The 26057-nt window shown below is 33.3% G+C and overlaps 1 protein-coding gene across 9 annotated transcripts in view; it reads left to right on the top strand.

Annotated features, from left to right (window-relative positions):
• The window catches only part of LOC148600335 (uncharacterized), a 58084-nt gene that overhangs the window by 16867 nt on the left and 15160 nt on the right, over positions 1-26057 (top strand). For 8 of the 9 annotated variants that reach the window (XR_015917608.1, XR_015917609.1, XR_015917612.1 and 5 more), the window contains one exon: positions 18293-19868. Coding sequence is in view for 1 of the 9 variants with exons in the window: in XM_088557109.1 (XP_088413235.1) it covers positions 18293-19803 (1511 nt within the window). In the remaining 8 variants the exon portion in view is untranslated. Of the gene's footprint in view, positions 1-18292; positions 24736-26057 lie in introns of those variants that run through there. The other variant, XM_088557109.1, reaches the window with a different exon arrangement.

The following is a 26057-nucleotide window of genomic DNA, read 5'->3' as shown; positions in this document are numbered from 1 at the left end:
TAAACATATACAAAATGACCACATTATAAAATCACAGCAAGTAATGTAAAAAATGGAAATACATATATTTTATATCTCATCACAAAATTTATGATTCACATCTGAAAGGATCGTCATTTATACTTTGTGTGGTTATCTTAACCACACCATATCATTTACCTGCAATATAAAATAGACGTTTTTGCCCTTGTGGACGCCATTTGGGAATATAACTTTTGTTACTTTGTATGTATGAGTTACTTTTAGTTCTTTTTTTGTGTATGTCTATTTTCCATGTCTGGTCTTTCTCCCTAGAATACTTTCTCTTGATTTCCGCTATAACCTTGGTTCCCTTGATTACTCTTCGTTGTTTTCATACTGAATTTTCCTTTGCAATTTAAAGAATATAGGACGACATAATGTGAACGTACATTGTTCCATTGGCGTCAAAATATTATCTGGAGACAAATCCGGGGTAATGACTAGTATGAATTGTTGTATGCGTTTTATCTGATTTAATAATTGCAAATTAAATTTTATGGTCTTTACAAAGCCAGTATGACATATTAAGCGAGGTAAGATTACATAACTAAATATAAAGTCATTGTTTAGTGCTGTTTTGAATTACGAAGATCGTTACCTGTCTAAGCAAATATTGTCAGCTCGTTGAAAAAAAGTATTTCCTTCCAAGAACACATTTTGTGGCTAATTGAAAATTTTCTAGGTGCGAAATTTATACTAAAAAAGAATGAGAGTACATAAAGCTTTGTAGCGCCAACAAGAAAAAATGAAATTATCTCCCTTTAAAAGCTTATCATTATCTCCAATATTTTTTTTTAAAATAATAAGTTTTATCTTTGTTTTAATACAACAAAAAATAAAATCTGTTTGTGTTTATGAAAAATAAAAAAAAAATAAAAAACGTTTCGGCGAATAAACTGTAATCTAAGAAAATAAGAATTTTATTATATTTTTATATTTAGTTTGTTTTAGGGCCTAAACTTCGCGTTAACATTTTATGGTTTTTCCAGGATCTAGTTTTAAGAAGTGTCAATGTCAGAATGCCCAAATTCATTTCAAAGATGTTTTCCTTACAGATCCTCATGAACAATTAATTAATCATTCGCCGGCATCTGTTAATATCTCGTAGACATTCGAAGGCACATTCGATTCGTGAACAGGAGATGAACATTTAGTCGCGTCAAATGTTTATTTTTTTATTCGTAAATAGCTCACATACCACTTCTTTCAAACATTTGTACTGCATTGTTAACCGATCGCAAGAAGTCGTCATTTTACGAGTGATTACAAGTAGTTTACGTTCGATTTTTCGATGAATCAACACGAATTCACGCATGTATTTTACGTATAGGCATAATTTGCCCAGGACTATAAAGAGGAGGCAAACAAGGGTATAATGTTAAATTATTGTTTCTCTTGTCACACTTGTCAAATCTTCCTGATAGCTCAATTGAAGAATGTAGAGGCTGTATGATCACCAATCTATTCGGTTAAATGCAACGCCACTGCTAAAATCACTACCGTTAGTAAAACACTCGTATCCTTTACCACTTTTATTCGAAAATAAAAACTCTTCATTAGTTATCCGTAAATATTTGTAGTTTTTCTTAATGTGTCTGGTCGTATTTATCGTCGTATTATCTCTTAAAGGGTTGGTTCATACTATAGCAAGCAGTCGAAAATCACTCGTAAAAGTGCATTTGCATGAATACGTGTTAGTTTTACGAGTCATGTAAAGTTTAATGGTTCGCAAACATTCGTAGGGCCAATCCATATGTATGAAGAGGGTATAAAGGCTTGAATCATATCCAAATAATTCGTATTTCTAGGCATTAAAATGTTCGTGTTTTCCTCAGTGACCAGTGTAAGAAAGAGAAAAAAGAAAAGTCGTTGGACAGTCATGAATTGTAGTCATGTACTTATCTCTGTACAGAATTGTTGGTAGTTTGCATTTCTACTTTTTCTTCTATGCTTCATTGGGTTTTTATGTAATATATTTTTTTCATCACTTTGTTTCCCGTTTTTTTTTTATAAAACCAGTATAAATATGATTTGTTAAAGAGTGTTAACGTCGTTTAAACAAGTCATATCTAAAATTCAACAATTATCAAGATGAGACGAATATACCACGACTATAGAATACTTGTATTACCGTCGACACCCAAACTACATAAACTGCGTGAACAACTCATGTTTCTTTTGTTTAATTTTTACTATCATAAAAGGCCTTATACCTATCTTCAAGTTTCAGCTCACCGAATATTGTAATTTCATATTCTGAACCAGGTCCATACATTGAGAAAATTACTGGTTGATTGTATTGGAAGTTAAGTTTAGTAGAGCAATTAATTCGCCTGGATGTAGAAAGCAAGCCAAAATCAGTGGCATGGAATATTTGACAATAAGATACTTTAAAGACTTCAGTCTTTGATTAATATTGCCCTTTTAGTCAGCCCGAGGGACGATGTCAATCAAAGGCTGATAACAAGAGCAATATTGAAAAGTCTATGGACATTAATCTGTTTATCACATATTTTATACCAGTTATCAATTACATACTATTTTTTTTTATTTTAAAGAAAGAAATATCATAAAAGGCTACCGAATAATGCACATTATCCGCAATATTACATCAAATCGACTGTGACCTCACCGATGAACAGGATAACGTTTTGAACAGTTGTGTGGAAGTAACGCCAGTAGAAATCACGAGAGGGCAGATATTGCCCTCATATAGTGTAGTCCCCTGGGAGGGGGTGTGGCGATAACATGAAGGAAACAATGCCTTTGTTACGTAAGCGAAAACATTTTTTTAAAATGAAATGTATATTATTTTTATTTACTTGCAATTGTTATTATATCTCTAATACCGTCACACAGTGAACTGTAGAAGTTTGTTTGGTGATCGGTAATCTCATTGGCAATCATACCGCATATTCTATTTTTCGCTATAAATCAAGCCATTCTGACATTTCTGTGGTACAGCCACAATGATCGCACACGTGTCTACTAGTATAAATCTTGGTCAAACGTCAGAATATAGGCAAAGACGCATAGACCCATTCATTTTTTCTTACGCATTAAGCACTTTTACGATATCATGTCGAGCACAACTCTCTTTTTCTGGCTTGTAACCCCCATATTTGATATAGATAATATATATTTGTTATCAATTTTATGTGGAAGAAGCAGAGGCGACACGGAAAGTCACCTCTCTTCATTTCTATGAGCAGACAGATGGTCCTTAAAATAGTTGATGTTTTTTTCTCGTATGAACATCATGATAATGAATAACAGCAAATCTTGAAGGGAAAATGTGAGAACAAATGATTTCCTGAATAGAATATGGCATATAATAAACTCGGGTTCATATCATAAACTCAAGCTCATACCTCATTTCTCTTACAGGTATGTCACGTGTATATTCTAACCACAACACATGTATCTCAAATTGTTCGCAGCCAGACCTCGCTAAATATAAACTGACAACCCGTGCGACACTATCATTGCAAGGGGCCCCTATCCACCACCCGGCGACGCGCCTGGGTTACTCAAGAGACAAAGCGTATATCCTAAGAGTTCTCGACATATTGTTGTTGTTGAAAACTAAACATTTCACAGTCATTTTGGAAATATCCCGATAGACCTGCACATTAATATTTCTAAGGCATAAAACGTGATTACCATAAAACAGGTTAAAAAAGAAGTATACATTAAAATATAAACAAGTACATGTTTTTATATATTCGGAAATCATGTGTGGTGCGAAAAAGAAGTTCAGGTAACACTTCAGACAAACTTTTCATTTTATTTTCTGTCATATTAAAAGAGGCATAGAAACATTGGTATTTGTGATTTCATAGACATATTAATGTATAAAGATAGAACATTTATCTGGCATATGAGCTTTCTATATCAAATACATGTAGTAACGTGTATGGTATCTTCATATATACATGTAATGGAGATATAAAGAAGGTACTTTGGTGTTTAAGTGCAGAAAATAATATTCATTTTAGTTATGCTATAGACATTGCTGCATCTGTTAGTTCTTTTAATTTGATGCCAACACTAAGAACCGAAATCTGAATATACCTTGCTAGGCCCATATATCACAACACAGATGCAATATGGGTACAGCTACCAACGACACGTTCTTTTGTATACGAACGTGTCTGTTTCAGTTTTTTTTGTCTAAGCCCCTTGAATTCATCATTTCTTGTAACAAGATAGGAGTAGGAACCTTTGCGCTTCGCCACAGGAGGCTAAATTGCCCGATCTTACCCACTCCCCTCTTTTTCCAGTGGCAATCAAAATTTGTCGACCCTATTATCCTTGTGACCCATCCTTTTTTTTTCATTTCATGTTCAGTTTGTCATCCATTTCATGTTCATCGTCTGAATATAGCTGAAATATTGCTGCTCGGACGTTAAATCCCAACAAACAAACAAACAAACTTACTGTCTATACCATATGTTGGCATTTTAGGAAGACACAAAAATCAATAATATAAATAAATAACAATCAATTAACCAAAAACAAACAAAAACGGAAACAAGAAAATGTGAAATTAAGAAATCTTATCCCTTCAAACTAAATAAATGACTATAGACACGAAAAAATGCATTCAATCATTAAAAGGACAACCAAAAGTAGGTATATTTGCCCATACTATCTCGCGAGCGTTCTGCCATTTTTTTAAAATGGAAGGAAGGAGACGTGATTCAGACTGTTATTTATGGGTAGCATTTGAACCAGTTTGTTAGATAAGTATTTTTTAAGAATGAGACATTATCTTCCGGTATTGTTTTATCATAAAACCCTTAAAAGATCGAGGAGGTTCTGACGGAAAACATTAAATAAAAAGGGGGCTTCTTCAATTGCATTATATTCGACGTAACATACAGCACATTTTCGATATGAAGCTCTATTTGTTAAACTGTCGGGACATACCGCTCGAGTTGTCTCTCTTTTATTTAATCTGAAGATAGTTCGCATATATGCATGACGTTATAGTTCCAACGAGTCGTTTATTGGATGAAATCGTGCGTAATAAATCCTTACGGGAAAATCCTATACTAATATCCGCCATGTTGGTTTCTACGGGACGATTTGTTTACAAACGAAGTTCGTAAAGTCCCGTCGAACACCAGTGACAATCGTCTGCTTGATAAACTTCTCGGTGTTGTACGATGTTCGCGTAGAATAAATCCGAAATATCCGAATTTGCGCCGAAATGCATTATGGGTTTTTTGGTTTTTGGAGAAATCATTTAAACGTAAACAACATCTCCTAGCAACCCGATCACTGTAAACATGGTCGACTCTTGACAATGTAAATATTGGGACCGAGAATTAAAATCTCACCGGTATTGAACGATTCAATGTTTAGGGAGAAGCCGTTTGGCTAAAAGAATGAGCAAGTCATTTAAGACAATTTAAACGACGGTAGGTGTCAATAAAGTCGCAGAAAATATTTTTATTCAAATTTTAACAGTATTTTATTTATGTGACGCCGAGTATAGTATTCCCAACAGTCTGTGTACCTAGTACCAATTTCAATGTACATTGTACCATGTTTTATGTTCATACCGTGTATTATGTCCGATCCACGTTCCTTGTCTATTTCTTGTACCATGTCAGGTCAATGTACAGTGTTCAGTGTAAATTCCGTGCTCAAATTTCTGTAATTATATCATAAGCCCAAACATAGTTCATTTACCTGTATCAGGCATTGATGTTTAGAGAGTTTAAGTTTTGAAATATTTTAATAAATTCATTCTGATCCACACATTCAGTCTTGTAAACTGAACTAATCATAAGGAGCTGTCAGTAATGTATACGATTTGTCGAGTTTCATGTTCTAGATTTTTACGGTCCTTTTCGGATAATCGCACTATAATCGTTCCAAGAATCATAATCCCTGTATAATTAGAAGCGTGCATTTTTATATTCACCGGAATGAGGTCGGTTTGTTTCAGTCCAATTTTGTGAAGCACTTTGATTCCAGCAAGACAATTCGACAGCCCGTGTCTGCCATTGCATTGATGACGACGTTTCTCTGTTGAGAGGTAACGACGTTAAGTCCTAGCTGGTTATAATCATCCTCAACGTCTTAAACAGTGATATTGATAAATGGTTGTGATTGTGAATGACGTTTTTCCCATGTATCTGACATTTGGGAATATAGGTGATGGTCAAGGTGTATTACCTTCTTTCCTTGTTGTGAAACGGTTGCGGCACACAGTAAATCAAATACTGCACTTTCACTTTCCTCACTATGTTTTGTCTTTGAGACCTTATTTTCAGCTTTTTGGTATCCTTGGTCATATTACCAATTTTCCTCCTGCGATATGTGCTCGAGGTGGCTTCTGTTCCCTGAGTGTCAAGAAGACGTGATGTTGAACGTTTGACAGATTCCTTTGCTTGGACAAATTTAAAGACTTGTTCAAGCGTCATATCCTGATTTTTATCCCCCAAGAGCTCTAATTGTATGTCTTAGTCCACGAGTTAGTACGTCTCGTAAAATGGCTTCAGTGTATTCAACATCACAATCACATCCTGGGCATGTCATTGTGAATTTACATACCCCCGCCTGACCTCGAAGTATTGCACCAAATGATCAAACTGTCTCATTGCGATCCTGAGTCATGCCATGGAGAGATACACGTGCAACCATCGTTCTCTTACTGCTAGTGTGCGCGTGGCTATAAGGACGTCTTGTTTAGGTTTATCGACAAGTGAACCACCAGCAGCTCTTGTGAGGTCTCGACGCAAAGATTTATCATAACACTCAAGAAGCTGAATGACGAGGTCTTTGCCTTGTATTTTAGTGGCTTCAACATAGTTTTTCCACCGAGAAAGGAAATAAGTCCAATCTTCACTAGAACCCGCTGCAGAAGCAGTTGGTGTTTTGACCTTTTCAACTTTTGCTGATATGTTGCCGCCAGCGTTTGCGGAGTGTACTGTTGCGTGAGCTGTGAGTGAAGCTGCAATGACAACGGCGTCGAGATCGACTGTCTCATACTCGCAATCTGGTACCGGGCAATGAACTACAGGATGTTTATAGCTGAATGTGTTCTGTAAGTAAGTCCTCAGGCGTGGTAGTAAGATATCTCCATCATCAATGAGTATAACACTGTTTTCTCATATGTTTATATTGACATCAGAAATGATGGAGATCTGAAACAATACAAAAGGGAATTAACAATAACAATACTGATATTCCTCTAGTTTAATCATTATATTCATAATCTAAATTGAAAACGATGACTTTTTGTCTAAAAGTAACTTTTAAGATCATTAGCACCGGCAATAAACAACATGATTCACTTTTCCGCCCCGGCTAAACAAGAGCGCGACTTCTATTGTTCTCGTCGCGGTAGGTTCTGGCTGCATATATTGCATATCGAGTTTACTTTACAACCTAAACTTGATATATATGTAGCTATCTGTTATGTGGATGGTAAGAACAAAACAAGATAAGAATTTAATTGCATTGGCAAAAACGTTCTGCAGTAAAACCTGTGCATAAAGCAAGAGTTATTAAAATTATTTTGCGGATCAAGGGTATCTCAAAAGATTCATGTTTTCCTATTCTCAGAAGATTATAGCTGCATTAGCTGCCAAATTTGTTCAGTTTTGATTCTACTGAATTTTGCTGATTCAATGAAATAAGTTTGTAGTAATGCAACTGATACAATACATGTCGATAATACCTACAGAATAGTGTGAGAACAACATTTTTGTTAATCAGAGAAGATCGATAGCTCTGGTCTAATTATTTTTCGACATTACTTCCGAAGATTGCCGACAAGATATACACCTGGGCTAAAAATACTTTAACCTTTACAAGAAAATAACAATAACTGATACAGAGGTCAGCACGTGTTTGTTTTCATTTCATTTCATCTATTTCTTGATTAGTTTTCATAGAAATGATGACCATATTTGGGCCACATTATATCACAATACGTAAATTTCAAAAGGATCTTCGCGTTATATTCGATTATTTTTTTCTTTTACGGCTTGAGTTCATCGGTCTTCCTTGCCGTTGAATAACCACTTTCGCTTTGCAATCATATTTGTTACTGAAGAAGCGACCATTACAGCATATGCGCGGATTAAGATCACCAGAAATTAAATGCATACGAATTTATCCAGGTCGAATTTTTGTCTTGCAAGACAATAAATATATAGACACCTATTTCATGTATTTAAAGCATTTTATTTGTGAATATCAAATAAAATTATACAGGAAAAGTACAATTGATAAGAAATAATTCAAAGTTTAGGCATATTTTGACAGAAACAAATTTTACGAAAATGACAGCTAATTCGGCTTTAAGTTTCCCTTTTAAATGTCAACTACATGTAAGGACTCTGTTATTGTTGTGTATCGATGGTAAGTGATCTTGGTTATTGTCCAAATTTCTGTTTCAAGTGACTTAACCATTTTTCACTATATCAACAAAATATGTTTAAAAAAACAAGAAATTTGTGATACACACTCGTGATTTCAATCAGGATATGAAGAAAATAAACAAAGACCTTGGTAAGCAGTCAGTTATTGTTGATTTTTTTTCCAAAATAGATCCCACCATACAAGATGCATATGACTGTACCTACAGGAAGAATGTGTTTATTTTCAAGCCACTGTGATGATCTAGTAGCTGCGAAAACTATGGTGGAAAAAATGTTATGGTAACATGGACAAGGGTAAAACAGTTCACCCCCCTCTTACATGATTTGACGACAAAACTTTTTAAGTGTACAAAAAGAATTTACATTGAAGCAAACAGACTCCCCCCAAAATATGATAAAAACAAAACAAATGCTAGCAAAACAAACTATCTTTGTTGCAACATGGATAATACTGATTCGGGTGTCGCACTGGGCTTCGCCAATGTCGCAATTTGCGATTTTTTATTTTATCTAAGACGGTAAATCACAATCATCGTCCTTGGTAGAGAGGATAGCACAGATTTATGGTTTTACACAATCTCTTCTTTGGAGAGAGTGGTAGAGTATAGGTCTTATCACTGTAATTATTTTCTACGTCTACCTCTGATAATAAAGATTGGATATAAAACGTTTTGCAGACAAAAACAATGTTGTTTTGGGCTTTGTCTGCTGGTACGAAAACATATTTGTCATGTATAGTAGACAATATTTTTGCTACATCGCATTGCAACTTAAGTCATCGTAACTTCTTGTATGGAAGGTTTTGTTTGTAAGGGAACTGGAGAAGTAAGGGTCGGTTATAAGAATGTTGCATGTTTTGCAATTTTTAAAACCACATTTTGATATGCTACAATGTGGTTCGTCATCGTTGTAGTCAAATATATCGTTTAAAGTGATGGAACATGGTTTGATTATTTTAAAATAGTCGGAATTTTTGTACTGGAATAGATGGTCTGCAGACTGAACGTGTGATTGGGTACTTTTAGTTGAATTGGTCGGGGCACTTTCCATACTAGACGTGACTGTGCTCTCCAGAATCCCATCTGGGGACACCACATACTTACAAGACAACAGAGTGTCCGATCTGCTGTCAGGTTCGGACCATTTTATACTGGACGACGTCCGAGCCAGTTTTTCATTCATTCCTCTTGTTAAAACCAATAATTTTAAAAATTGTATTACTGGGTTGATGATACCCTCGGGGAAAAAATCCATCAGCAGAGGTATCGACCCAGTGGTGTGAAAGAGTAATCAAGGGAACCAAGGTTATATCGGTAATCAAAAGAATGTAATAATGTAATCCAGGGACAAAGACCAGACATGGAAAACAGACATACACAACAAAGAACATAAAGTAACTAAAATCATACATACAAAGTAACAAAAGTAAATGAGCAACTCGGACTAAAAACTGGGAGCATGGATCAGGTGCACCGGTAGGGTATGCGTCCTCTGTTTTTCTAGAAACACCCGCCGAGTTGCTCATAAAAGGTCAAGTCCGGGGTAGACAAACGAGGAAAGGCAAACTATGACCCGTTGAATAAATCAGTTTTCATGGTGCTGGTGGATACACCATAACGATCCACGAGTTCATGATGACGACCATAAAACTTCTGTAGTGATGACTTCAATCTTGTAGCAACATAACCCTGTTCCAGAAGCCTATTTGTTAGACTTCTAGAGCGATACAAAAAGTCTGCGTAGTTTCGGCAAGCTCTGGCATAGCGTATGAGTTGTGATATGAATACTCCATACGCAGGAGCCAAAGAGATATTGCCACAGATGAAAGGAAGTTGACAATTCTGAATGAAAAGTCATCACGTTTGTCGTAAAGTTTGGTTATTGTTTTCTTTTATCATCGATTTCTAAGTGTAGGTCAAGATATGAGGCTGACTTCACAGTATCTGTAGTATCCTTTATCTCAATTTCTTTTGGGTAGATGCGATGTATCAAATCCCCGAAATTAGGATTGTTTAAAGATAATACATCATCTATATAGCGGAAACTGAGATTGAAGGATCTAGCCAAACGGTATTCTTTCTTTATGATCAAATCAGCTATAAAGTCAGCCTCATAAGAGTGAAGAAATAGGTCAGCAAGTAAAGGAGCACAATTTGTTCCCATTGGAATGCCGACCGTTTGTTGAAAAACACGTCCACCACACTGGACAAATATGTTGTCGATTAAAAATTCAGCATTTTGTAAACATCTTCCTCTATATATTTGGAAGATGATTTGGAATTATTTCTTTCAAATGTGAGGAATCTCTACCAAGAACTATATATTTGTATCTAGGTGTACCATCTTTTTTGGAAAAACAATGATGTATAATGTTTTTAAGTCGGGATTTTAATTGAGTATGGGGAATAGAAGTATACAGTGTTGAAAAATCATAGGTTTTAACGCTATTATATTCAGATAATAGTCTTGAACTGATTGTCTCCAAAAGATCTTGCGAATTTTTCAGGATCCACATTGAATTAATACAACTACGGGAGTAACAAGTGTTGTGGTAGGACTGCAGACCCTTTTTGACAGTTGTGAGTATAGAAGTTAAAAGTTTTGAAAGAGGTTTGGTGGTAAATTTTGCAGATCCAGCTATGAAACGTTGTTTGTATGGATTCTTTTGAAGTTTAGGAATCCAGTACATAGACGGTAAATCACAATCATCGTCCTTGGTAGAGAGACCAAGAGAGGATAGCACAGATTTATGGTTTTCCAGAATCTCTTCTTTGGAGAGAGTGGTAGCAGTATAGGTCTTATAACTGTTATTATTTTCTACGTCTACCTCTGATAATAAACATTGGATATAAAACGTTTTGCAGACAAAAACAATGTTGTTTTGGGCTTTGTTTGCTTTTACGACAACATATTTGTCATGTATAGTAGACAATGTTTTTGCTACATCGGAGTCTTTGAAAAGTGATGTAGCCTTGGCACTCATTGACCTACTTAAAACTTTCATTCGTTTCAAAATTAAAGACCTCACGGCCTTTAACCACTCTGACAGAGAATCAATGTCTTCTTGTTCTCGTTTTATCCATTTTCTTGCATAGTCCTCGACGGCATCCAGAAGAATTTTAAAGTTATAATTCCAATTTATGGACTTGGGACCTTTAGAAAGGATATTACATAGAGATTCGTTTTCGATAATGGTTAAATCTCCCGTAACGACGTGACCAGAAGGACCATATTTGAATGGAAAGCTTTTGCAAGAACAGTCAGGTGGTTTAGCCGTGAAGTCCTCAATATCGAGGTTCTGCAATAGCCTTCTATAATTGAAAATTTTGGATGCAATGGGTGAAGTATAGGAATATGAAATACTTGGTATGGATTTGTCTTTGAAATATGGGGGAATTTTGTTGGTAACGTTTTTGTGATGGAGAATGTTAGCCAAATTAATTGCATCTATACCTTTTCATTTTTCTTAAATTCACCATTCTGATTATGAAGGATATTTAAAACACGCAAACCAAAATGCATTATAATGCATCGCAATATCGTGCCAGTTTGCCTAATGTTGAGGTTCGATATCGGTTTACATGGAACACTCCGATATAGCCCATAATTGAACTACAAACTACTAGTTGACCATTCCCAGTTTTTAAATTTTCAGGTCGAAATACAGTTTATCGACCCCCAGGTCTGTTAAATAATTCAAATTTAAGGAGGTAGATATAGGGTAAAGGACATAACTCTTACAAATCATCATAACGTTTGAATTCTGCATTTGACATCAATCTCATGTAAGCATCAAGTAACTTGGACTGATTTCATTATGTTTCAAATGAAAGCGTTATATGCTTTGGTGAAATCGAATATGATGCAACCATATCACTGATTGAAGAGGCGTCCATTACCCCAGCTCTAACTCCTTAAGCGACAAAGCATTGAATTAATCATATTCTTAGATACGTGTTACACTCAACTATCTTCATTTCTCAGTTGATAAGGTTCAAGTTGTTTCATAGACACCTATGTGTCATGTGAAAGCGCTTATTTTCTGGGCACCTAGTCCAGAGACATGTACAATAACATAAACGATAAAGTAGTATAATACTATCACAGGGGCTTGCTCCCACTCCCAAATATGCAGTCCGAATAGTATATAACAAGAAAACGGGGATCCCAGATTTTGGGGTAACTAGCTTCAACTCAACCCCCTCCCATCCCCGAATAAAATCAAATATAATTATTACTTATTACTGCCCTGTAAACAACCTAATAAATAAACACAGGTATCACCAGCAAATATTTCTTAATATATAGAGTCGGGCTGCATATTTGATAGTAGGAGCAAGCCCCTGTGATATAATTCCACCAATCATGGCCAAAATAGCAAAATAGAATGATTAATATTGCAAAAAGGAATAATACCAGACCAAAAAATGGCACAATTCCCAAGAAATGCATTATCGAAATTTCTATGCCATCGTCTATGCAAAGTTTTGTTTTTATTTGCCATCTCGTAGCTTCCGTTGTCATGAGGCGGTAATCGTAATAAAAATATATTTATGATACAGTTGATGATACGTCAGGATGGTTTTGGGGGTTATGCTACCTTTTTGTAACAAAAATGGGCAAATGATGAGCGGCAAATAAAAGCATGACATCCCTTTCTTTATAATGTTTCTTGACTGGAACCACTGCCTCAAGGCCTGCATAAGACAGTTTTTCCAATTAGTACTCGGCATTCCTTTTATCATTCCTTTTCTATGATAGAAGACTATTTACAATCTCGCTGGGTTTTCATTTCTAGTTAAACATCAAATGGTTTATTATGCGTTTAAAAATGAATAGGTAACTTGAATATACTCGTATGTAGTTCCTTTTTTACCTTTAAATGTGGCTATTGTTAACTTATTCATTATTCTTATGTACGTTTAACTGAGCCACTTCACAACGTATATTATTTTCAAATAGTTTTTCCTTCCTACCCAAAACACAATTAATTGTTTTAATGGGAGCTTCAGCGACCTATATACATGTATGTGGGATGCAAGACCAGAACTATGAATGGCTAAAATATTCTGACGGAAGTAGACGATTGCACAAGTGCTCCGTCCATCATTGGCATAGACTAAAATCCTATTAATTATAATGATTATTGGGACAATTTCATTATAATTCAATTTCTATATTAAAATAATGGATCTGGTTTGATTGGTTCTTTTATATATTTTATTTCTTTCGATTTCGTTCTTCGTTTCGTTTGATGTTATATTGAGTTCGTTTCGGACTTTACAGGTACTTCTGATACTCTGTATTATGATTGAACCAGGAAGCTTTAACACAAACTGCAACAAGTAGCTATCTTACCAAGACTCAATGTCACATTGTTTGGCAAAATTTTTAGCATTTCGCAAGTATAGCGGGAAAATATTGTATTGTCAATTCGAGGTTAATCACATGATATGTGGCCGGACCAATGGTAATTGGTTTTCAGGTGGGTTTGTGTTGTCATTCTCTAGCCACCTTTCCCAGTGACAAGTTCATATATGGACGCCAACATCGATGAAAAAATTCGAATTAAAGTCGCCAGTGCATTGACAGTCGCCCAGAACAACATGATGTCTGAAATAAGATCACTTTTTTCTACTGAAATGTGTAAGATGAATGCACAGCAGAAAATTATCGCCGACACTCAGAATCTGCTTAAAGGACACGGTTAGTGATGCAGTCGCCGCCGCCGGTATTCAGGATGGATCATGGATTCACAGTTTATCTGACAAGATGACTTCTTACATTGTGTCTTCCAGGAGTGACAATACTATCAAATCTTATTTGAATTGTTTTTAAAAAATGGGAATGGTTTATCAAAAAAACAGGGGGTTTCAGCATTACCGGCCCAGCCCATACATGTCGCATTATATATCACATATTTATTATAGTCCGGTTCCACTTGTAATACCATAAACTCCGTCGTTTACAGTTTGAAATGGGTTCATCAAATTAATAACTTACCCGATCCCACTTTAAATTCTTTCATTGTATCTCTTCAAGAGTCGGCAAAGAGAATCGCATGTCCTCAAAAACAGAAGAAAGATCCCGTAAATACGGATTTATTGATAAAACTTTACGGAAAATTTAAGGATTCAGAAGATTTATTGGTCATTAGGGATCTAACCATGATTCTTTTGAGTTACGCAGATATGATGAAATAAGTTCTTTACTTTGCAGAGATGTTAAGGTTTTTGATGATTACTTAGTCATTTATATAAACAAATCTAAAACTGATCAATACAGACATGGTAATGAGGTTGTCATTGCGAAAGGTTCAGCGGTGGCTTGCCCTTTAAACATGTTGAATAGGTATGTTAAATGCTCGGACATAAATTTGTTTTCTGATTATTATCTGTTCAGGCCCATATTTAGGAGCAAGTCCGTATGCAAATTGATTTACAAAAACAAGAAACTTAGTTATACAGCTACACGTAACAGTATTCTAAACAGGTTGAGGATGATTGACAATAGTCTGAATTTAGGTTTGCATTCCATGCGCTCAGGTGGTGCTAAAGCAGCTGCTAATTCCAACATAAATGATAGGTGTTGGAAGAGGCATGGAAGGTGCAGGTCAGATACAAGCAAAGATGGGTACGTTGCCGATTCATTAGAGAAACGATTAGAAGTCACACAAAAAGTAGGTTTATAGACGCTCTACTTTTTCTTCGGTTCCCCCTATCTTTGTAAGTCTATCTTGTACGGTTGGCTGGTCGGCAAATTAATATTGTCTTAATTTGTTATTTAGCCCATTTATCTATACATACGAGTATGACTTTACACTTAGAGTGTTAAAGAGGTATTGCTTGACTGAAGGCAAATAAAGGTATTGCTTTACATAATTTACATGTAAAGACACGGATTTAATTTTGTTTTACATTTACATGTAAAGGAATGGATTTTGATCCTGCTTTACATTTGCATGTAAAGTTTTGGATTGGAGTACAGAGAATACTAACAAAATGTTTCCTATGGAAATTTATAGTTAATTAGTGACAAGACGTGTCAAGTGGGGACAAGAAAGGTCAAGAATTCGAGAAATTAAAGCGACAATTTTTTTTTCATTTATAGGCAAAATAAAGTGACATAGGAAAAAAATGAGATAATTATTGAAAAATTAGTTAATTATTTTTAGGAAAATTTAGAAAAAAAACGCAAGTCAATTGATACAAATTCAAAATTAAATAAACATCTTTTCTCAATTTGACTAATGAACTGTTAGAACAAATTAGATACTACAATTCATAAAGAAACTATATCTATATATATTAGATTTGATTTGATGTGTTTTCAAATTGATAAAAGTGTGGAAACATGTTTTATGTGAAATAACAAAAAGGAAATTATTTGGAAACAATATTCAGTGGTATGATTAAAAGAAAAGGTGATTTTTTTTCTTTAATGGAAGAAAAATATAGCAACATGCATTGTTATAGAAGAACTTACTTCAAAATATATCATAAAATAGGTTATTATCTAGAGAGATATGAAAACTTGAAAAAAATAATACCAAGATTATGCCTTATTCTAAAAAATATGTGGTCGGAGCTGAGAGGTCGAGGGCATGGCATGGCTCCTCGAGATGTCGATTGCCTCCCCCTCCGACACGTTTTTATGGACAGTCACTATAGTTATCAAGTTTTTACTCTTTATTGCCCTAAACGTACACAGTGATCAAAATATATTTTTCTAATAATTTAAGCTTAATACTATATATACTTTTATTTATTTGGTTAATACACTTTTTCGTTTCTTTATTTTGATAAATAAGAATTTAATTATTTTGCATTTACTTAGTTGCTTTAAATGGAACTTCAACTAAAAACTTTACTTCTAAAATTCTAATTATAAAAGTTAGAAATAAAATATCAAATTTAGATTGTTCACGTACCTGGAAAATAAAGTTACCGATAACTCGACATTGTGTTAAATTTCTGACAACCTTTTTTTTTAAATATTTTCTTGTTTAAATTTACACAAATAATTCCCTCTCACTGTTATCTTCATTATGTCTTTTTATATTCAATGAACTTGGATGACATATTTCGAAGTCAGATTTCACGGCCTATTTGGAATATCAATGGATCAACAGCAAAATATCTTTGTGTGATCTTGACAAACACAATTTTTTACTAATTTCAAGACAACAAACTTAGTTAATATTATTTACTTTTTTTTGGGGGGGAGGGTTTCACAGTATTTCTAGTTAATCATATAAATTCATTAAAACATAAGGACAAGTTAAAAGGGCAACGGGCGTATCATGTGCTTTAAAGCGCAGCTGTTTATTTATTTTCTTGAATGAAAGGAAAAAAATTATGGCAAAATGCATTGTTATAGAAGAAATTAGTTCAAAATATACGATAAAATGGATTATTATCTAGAGATATGAAAACTGCTAAAATAATACCAAGTTCAGCAATATGCCTTATTCTAAAAAATGAGAGAATTGAATCTTTATAACATATTTTGAAGTCAGTTTTCCTGTAACTTTATTGATTTAACTCTTTCTTTTTTATTATTTTTCTTTGATCAAACAAATCTTCCTGAGGCTACTATCATTTTGGAAATAATTCAAACAACCTTTTATCTTCACATTTTTACCTGAAAAAATATTCTTTTCTTGGTTTTTTTTTTTTTTGCTTTAAATCAAACACATAAATAAACAATTGTATGTCTCTGTTTAAATGAAAACAAAATTATTCGACTTGTTGTTTCTTGTCGCTTTTTGTCACTTCTTGTCGTCAATTAGTGAGACCCGCAGACATACGTCATCATTGAAACAGAAACTCCGCGTCTGTCTGAAAGACGGGGGACCACCGCTAATTTAAATCCCTGGCTGTGTTGCTTGTCTGTAAGTCATACAAACATATTTTCCCTCAATAACTGTGTTGATTTTCAAACTTGATATATACAGTTGTGCCAAATTAAGACATGACAGTAACCTTTTGGGATTCGGTGCAGGAGATATATTTTTGTTTCGACACCACCGATCCCGAAAGGGATTAGACATGCTAGTACTTAAATTTGAGATTCCTGAGAGGTTTAATCTTACTCCTACCACGTAAGAAGTTTAATTTCCGTTCCCCCATACCCCAACTCGTAGGATGGCACCAAGTCAAAAAATAGCTTGCCAGATGGCCTCTAGCATTGCTGGAGAAGGTTTAACCTGTGTAATCACAACTTTGGATTTTTTTTAACGGAAAACAAGGGCTTAATATACATGTACGCACAGTCGTTTGAATATTAGTGACAAATAGCAAGAAAATAGTCAAATATTGCTATTTGTCGCTACAATTGAAATGACTGATTTACGTATCTGCCAAGTCGGGTCAAGAGGCTTAGTATTTTGACCACTCCGCTCCATGAGGGTTAACCCATTGTATGAATAGTAATCAAGGGAACCAAGGTTCTAGCAGAAATCAAAAGAAAGTATTACAGTGACAAAGACAATACATGGAAAACAGACATATACCAAAAAAAAAGAACAAGAAGTACATGTAACTAAAATAATACATACAAAGTAGGTTAAGTGTCCTCTGCTTTTCTAGAAACACCTGCCGAGTTGCTCATGAAAAGTCCAGAGTAGTTGAAAGATGAAAGGTTTATATAAACTCATTCTATAAGTTGATAAAAAATACATTTTGTAACAAGCTTTATCTGTTTTTGGATTCGACGCTGGAGAAATTTTTTGCCTTGACCACCACCAACAAAACAAAAAAATATAACCAATGCCAAATCCCAAAAATATTAAGCAATATATAATTGATTTTAAGAGAATTGTCTCCTGGACTAAAATTAAAATTCATAATTTTCTCTTTATATTGCAGCAAAAATGGCATCATTCTTCGACAAAAACATTCAACTCGACTGTGAAGAACACAAGCGAAGATATCAATATTACTGTAGATCACACGATTGTGTTATTTGTCAAAAATGTCGACTGGAGTCCCATAAAAAGTGTAAAGACACTTTAGAAATAGAAGATGTCAGCCGTAAAGTAAAATCATCTGCAGTTTTCGAGGATTTGTGGACCAATATAAAAACAAATCATCAAGCTGTCTTGAATGCAATCATTGATAGGGAAGAAAATGTGAAAAAACTACAGAAAAAGAAGGAAAAACTATCTAGAGAAGTGAAAGAAAAAACACAAAATCCTATTGATCAAATTAAGAAACTAGAAAACAAAACACTATCAGAGTTGGAGTCAGTTGTAAATGAAATTGTAAATGAAATCACAGCCACCACAAAAATCCTGGAATCCAATAAAAGAAAACTTGGTGAATTATTGGAACAGGAGGAACTCATTAAGAAACAGGCATCAAATTTCGAAACATTCATAATAACAAAACAAATGGAGAGAGAAGTCCAAGAATCAGAAGAAATCTTACACAAATTATCTGAAAAAGGAGCCATGGATAATACAGACATAGAAATGAATGAAAACATCACAGCAGACGACACAATTTTTGGAATAAAAACTCTGTGTGACATTAAAGTATCAAAAGAAAAAAATACAACTTCCATAGACATAAACAAACCAAACATAGGTCATGCAGAGGTGAAGACAAGATTCCCCAGACAACTGACACTTAAACAACAGTTTACAGTAGATCAAGGTTGGTATTATGGTTGTTGTATGCTGCCTAATGGACTCCTGGTGTTGACTGATTGTTACGATGGTGTAGTAAACATACTACACAGTAATGGTCAACACAAATCATCAGTCAGATTTAATGGAGGATCAGTATACGATGTAACAGTCATCAATGAGAACCATGTTGCTGTTTCTAATCCTCTCCATAAAACAATCTCCATCATAGATGTAGACAGGAGTAAAATCATTAAAACACTTCAGATAAAGAGTCCAGTCAGAGGAATTACACATAGTGATGGATATTTATACTTCTGTGTACCTAAGGTAGGAATCCGAAAAATTAATATAGATACAGAAAAAATAGACAAACTCCATGATGACCGGACTGTTGATGTTAAATCATATATAGACACAGATGGCAACAGAATATGTTATACCTGTCCTCTCAACAACAAGATAGTTACTGTCTTAGATTCTGACCTCAGAGTTATCTTCACATTCAAGGATCACAATACAATGTCACGGCCTTTTGGAATATCAATGGATGAACACCAGAATATTTTTGTGTGTGATCATTGGAAACATAATTTATTACTAATTTCAAGGGATGGAGATAAACATGAAGTTGTGGTCAGTAGAGTTGATGAGTTGTATCACCCTCTGTGTGTACATTATGATAAAGTGAATCATCATCTCACTGTTGTTGATTTGATGATGGTGGTCAGGATATTTACTGTATATTGACTTTTGATGGAGAACCATCACTGAGATAAACAAATTATTGAGATTAATTCAATTTCAACTTCAAGGTAAGAAAACATGTTTTATTTTTTAAATGTATACTCGAATTCACCTCAGCCTGTTTGCAGTTTTTTAATTATCTTTTAAATTACTCATAAGTTCCCTTAAAAAAATTGCCATTTAATTCATGTTGTTCTGTACTAAAACTTTCATACAATTATTTTTCGTTCTTAACTCCGAGATCGAAATATATCCATATTTATTTTTTATGAAAATTTTGCACTGAGCGTATTGTTTATCCGCCATCTTGTTTCTATTGATATTTTGAAATGTTCCCTATTATCTCACAATTGAAGAGCTGAAGTACCATGATTTCCCGCCATATTTCTGGTTCCCTGCCAATTGAGTACTATATTTGGTAAGTTATATGTTAGGTACCAGTTGTAACATTTTCATTCGGAACTTCGGTTTTTTCTTCATTAAATGTAAATAGCAGAAATATGATATAAGATAATTTAAAAAAACTAAAAACATGCTGAGGTGAATTCGAGTATATAAGGTTTGTTTTTCTAAAGTAATTTTAATTATATCAGACATTTCCACTTTTTTTTAATTGTCAGACATAAATAAACATACATTTGTTCATATGATGTTAACTTGATTAAAAGAAAAGAAACATGATTTAATTTTTGGACTTGATTTTCAAAAAATCTTAACAATATTTGACAGAACTTTCTACTTTTATCTTGGCATAAGATTACATAAAAATATGATAATTATTAACTTATTAAAAAATCTTTCAAATAGTACAGAAATTTCATATTGAGTACAGTGTAAAATAAATTTATTTTTTTTTTATCAATCAGTGTTGGCCTTCATCAAGATTGTCAAATACATGTACAAGTATCTACATGTAGATGTGTCATCATTGAAAATAATTTTTGCCTTTTGTCGTTTTGATGTATATATTTGCATTTTCTTGTTTGAAAACTGAAAATAATTATAATTAAAAATTTTAATGCTAGTATTACTTTGTGTAAATATCTAACACTGTACATATGCAAGTTACAACATCAAAATATGAATGTGGTAAAAATTAAGTACATGTACATGTATTAGTGATTTATTCATACCCAGTATTTACATGTAGGCCTTTGAAAATAACTTTCTTTAAAACAATAATTAAAAGTACAGTCATGTAATGTACATGTAGCATTTTTTTAGTCATGGTTTGAATTAATTTAATACAATTTTTTTGGCAAAATGTGATATCCTTATAAGTCTTCATTGCTTCAACTAAAATGAACATTTTTTTTTAAACCATTGATTTATTTCAGAACTTTTATTGTTTTTTTTTCTTGAAATATCAATTACTTGTATATTATTGAAAGATACTACTAAGGACATTTAATTACCTACAACAGTGATTACATGTACTTCCAACTTCAATAATTAAAAGAAATACATGTATCTCTAATTTATTGATTCACATGTAGGTACATGTATAAATGTTGATTTTTAAGTCAGTTGTTATAAATATATATGTACATGTATATGTATTTGATTTTATATATTTAGCACTAACAGGGGCGGATGGAGAAATCATGAAAAGGTGAGGGATGCCAGGTTATAATTTGCTCATTAAGGTCCATAGATTACAAAAATTAATAATTATTTTGTGGGGGGTGGGGGTTTACACCCTGAACCCCTGGATCCGCCAATGTAATTATGTTAACACCTATAACTGTATTTTATAATTAGTTCAAATCTAATGAATGATTCATGTGAGGAACAATGCCAGTTCGTATATTTATGACTAATAAGATTATAACATGTATATGTAGTTTGAATGGTGCATTTAGAATGATTTGGTGTTTTTTTTTCTCTTGATGGACTAAGACAATACTAATTTATTAAACAAATTCAGATTTAAAGATAAATAAAATATGTTTAATCTATAATTATTTAATTTACCAGAAATCTTTATAACAATATGAGAAATTATCTTTTTTTTTTCTAAGAAATGTTTTTCAGAAACATGTTTTAATTTACTGACTTAATTATCTTTAATAACTTTTTACTTTTTTATTTACATAAATGTAATACATTTTGCAATTAACTTAATTAAAAATCTTTAAAAGAAATCATACAAAATTAGTTTGTATAGTAAAATGATTGATTTTTTGGAAATTATTTTATATTTCTTTATTAATAAGTCTTGGTCTTCATCAAGTTTTTCAAATACATGTATCTAGATGTGTCATCAGTGAAAATCTGTTCACTTCATTGTTGTTGTACATGTATATAGTTGTATTTATCATTTTCATGTTTCTATCTTTGATTTAGTCATACTCAAATGATTTAAGAAATATTTATTTGTTATTTGTCATGAATATCATATATACATGTACATGTATATTCTTTGAAAAGACTCTTTAAAACAATGAACATTTTAGGCACTGTAAACAAATAGTTATAACTTATTGTAGTTACAAATATTATGAATACATGTACATGTATGTATCCTTATAATGACTCTTTATAAAAACAATACTTTAAAAAAATTGAAATGAAACTGTAAAAGAAGTAGTTATGTAAAAACATGTACTATACTTTATTTTTATTTTTATCCAGGATTTGAATTGTTTTACAAGACATTTCACCTTCAACTTTGACAACTTGTGATATCCTTGTACATGTACATACAAGTCAAATTTAATTTAAAAAAAAAAATAAATACATTTCTTCATGGACTGTACATTTATAAATCCTTCTGAAGTTACATGTATATTCATTTTTTTTTTGAAATTTGAAATATTTTTGACTTCAAGTAAATATACTGGAAATTATTTTCACTAATTGTAAATACATGGAGATTTCTTCAGTACTTACCATGTGTACAGTACATCATCTACATTTAAATGTAATTTTTATCAGTATATAAATGTACATGGCATGAGTAGAATGCACATTTATTTATTTACAATACTTGTTTATTTTTTATTTTTATTTTTTTTTGTAAATATATATGTTTCGTTTTCATGTGTATGTACAATGTACTTACAGAGTTGGATTGAGAAATTTTCAAAAAGGGGGGTCCCCCAAGGGCACTCAGGTCATTATTTGCTCATTGGATATTTTGAATGAAGATACATGTAACACAAATTTTCCATCACCCCATGAACTCCCTGGATACCCACTGTAAATATGTTTACATCAATTATTTATAGTTCAATTCCACCAAAGTCTGACAATTTAATAGGAAATCTCAAGTGACTTGTTAACAAGGCTTTTTCCTGAGGTGAATAAACCCAGTTTTTATTTTAGAACTAATGAGGACTAGCCATATGGAATTACATGTTCATGTACATTGAACGGTAGAATGATTTGGAATTTATCTTCTGATACACTAGGAACAATATTCGTGTATCTACATGTAGATGGCCAAGGCATGGTGGAAAATGGTTTTAAACACTTAGTGAATTTGGATTTTCCGATAATGGGCGAATCCAACATATTTTATCATGATCAATATGGATATTAATGACAAACCTAATATTTAATGTCCATCAAAAATGTGACACATTCCAATAGAGTCTGTGGAATATGTATTCATCTTCAGGACGCAGTCAACATGGACTATTTAAAGATTGTGTATAATTCAAGAGACTTTGCCGATTCACGGAGTCTTCAATTATGTGCTCTGCCAATATGGATTATCGCATGAAAGGCAGACTATTTGGATTCTTTTTTTAAGATTGAATTATTTTCTCTAGTGAGAACTTTCGTTTATGTAGAACTAAGCTATCAAAGGTTTTTCATGTATTATACATTGTGTCTTGATTATTTGTTTGAAATTGCACTTCAGCATGTTGAAGAGTGAAGTTAATAACACTTATAAAATACATGTACATGTAGTGTTCATTTGTAATTATTCATTCAGTTGTAGAGATTTCCAAATTTAAAAACATTATTGGTAATTGGCTAAATTGGAAAAAATTGTTATCAGGCAAAAAAAAAATTACATGTCAATATTACTTGTTTTTTATTTTAACACCACACCAGAGTGCACTTGAAAAGCATATAATTTTGGTAAGGTGAGTTATAATCTCAATGAAATGCACACAAATTGAACATTTCAAGGGCAGCTAATTCTGTCAAAAATTTATTTTTTCTTACATTCTCTTAAAAAATTATTCTGAACAAATCTATTGATGTAGAGATCAAAGTATAATCTTTTCAAATAAAGAAAGTATCCTTGAGTAAAATTATTCTGTCATATTTGTGGGTTATGGACATGCATTTTTCCTGATTTAAAACTTACACTTAATTATTTAGTATCAACAGAGATCCAGTCCAATGAAATTAATTCTAAAGTACATTGTATTACATTGTACAGGTAGTTCTAAGGGAGATAATCCATTTTGTTTCCATGTCAATGCTGTCAATCATTCATCAGTAGTAAAATTTTGTTTCTGTGAACAAACAAGGGTTTGAATCATCAAGATTTTTTTCATAGTGGGGACTATTATTACTTTTTTTTTTTTGGTTGTTTTGTTTATGTTTTTTTGTTTTTTTTTCTTTGTTCTTTTTTGTACACTTCTTTACAATATTTTAACAACATTTACCACTTTATTTTTTTTAATGCTATAGAAGTTAAAGTTCTAAAGTTACTATTGCAATAACTTAATAATACATGTATGTCAATTTTGATCATGTGTAAATTAAATATGCTTTCAATTCAAAATTAATGTGAAACATTATCAAGCCATTGCAGTCCTCCGTATTAGAAGAGAAGAGTTATTGTTCCTGAATTTTTTCAAGTATCCAGAATTTTACTTCTAATCCAAGCAAATTTGATATTTTTTGTGTAAATTGTCATGTAATAGTATTCAGACTGCTGGTGTAAAAAAAATAAAACATATTTTACGAAAATCTCTTTGTTTGCCCTTAAGGGCTAGTTTTAATGTCCTGGCCTGTCTCTGGCCATTTTCTGAAGATGTTCCCATGAGGGGTTAATTTTGCACATTTCCAACACAATGGTATGATGCCATGTTATCTCTTCTTGGCTTTAACTCTAGTGTCAGTGAAAGGGCTGTTAAAGTGTGGTCTTGTTGATGTTTTGTCAATAAGTGTCCAATTTATCGCTACCATATGATGATGATATGTTTCATGCCTTCCTGATTGTATCTACTGAAGAGGTCATGTCTTCCTGATTGTATCTACTAAGGAGATCCATGTTGGAGGCCTTATTAAAGAGGGTTCCTTTCAATTTCACTAGTATAACAACATTTTACACAAGAAAAGTTTGAAACAGATAATTAACTGCGGTGGAATAATAGTATCATGCTGTCATCAGTTCGTTATTGTCGTCTGCCATCGAATAATGGTATCATGCTGTCGTCCATTTCTTTATTGTTGTCTGTGGTGAAATAATGATATACTATAGTCAGTTTCACCATTGTTGTCCGAGGTGGAATAATGATACCACACTGTCGCCAGTTTGGTCATTGTCGCCTGCGGTTGAATATTGATATCACACTGTTATCAGTTCCTCTTTGTCGTCCGTGGGGGAATAATGGTATGATGTAGTCAGTTTCATCATTGTTGTCTGCGGTGGAATAATGGTTTAAGCTATAGTCAGATTCGTGATTGTTGTCTTGTGGTGGAATAATGATACTACGCTCTCATCATGTCATCATTGTCGTCTGTGGTGGAATAATGGTATCACGCTTGTCGTCAGTTCATTGTTTTCTGTATTTGAATAATAGCATCATGCTGTCGTTATTGTTGACTACAGTGGAATAATTGTATCATGCTTTCGTCAATTCATTGTCGTCTGTAGTGGAATAATGTATCGTGCTGTCTTAGTTTCGTTGTTGTGGGTGGTGGAATAATGGTATCACGGTATCATCATTGTTGACTGCAGTGTAATAATGCTGTCGTCAGTTTCGTCATTGTCGCCTGCGGTTGAATAATGGTATCATGCTATAGTCAGTTTCGTCTTTGCTGTCTGCAGTGGAATAATGACATCATGCTATCGTCATTGTTGACTGCGGTGGAATAATGATATCATGCTATAGTCAGTTTCATCATTGTTGTCTGTGGTGGAATAATGGTAATACGCTCTTATCAGTGTCGTCATTGTCGTCTGCGGTGGAATAATGGTATCACGCTTGTCGTCAGTTCATCATTGTTATCTGTATTTGAATAATGGCATCATGCTATCGTCATTGTTGACTGCGGTGGAATAATGG

This window comes from Perna viridis, chromosome 13, assembly GCF_037379345.1.
Source record: "Perna viridis isolate PV_CMFRI_1.1 ecotype Kerala chromosome 13, ASM3737934v1, whole genome shotgun sequence".
NCBI lineage: Eukaryota > Metazoa > Mollusca > Bivalvia > Mytilida > Mytilidae > Perna > Perna viridis.
The sequence above is the reverse complement of the archived record's forward strand: the minus strand, read 5'-3'. Positions and strand labels throughout refer to the sequence as shown.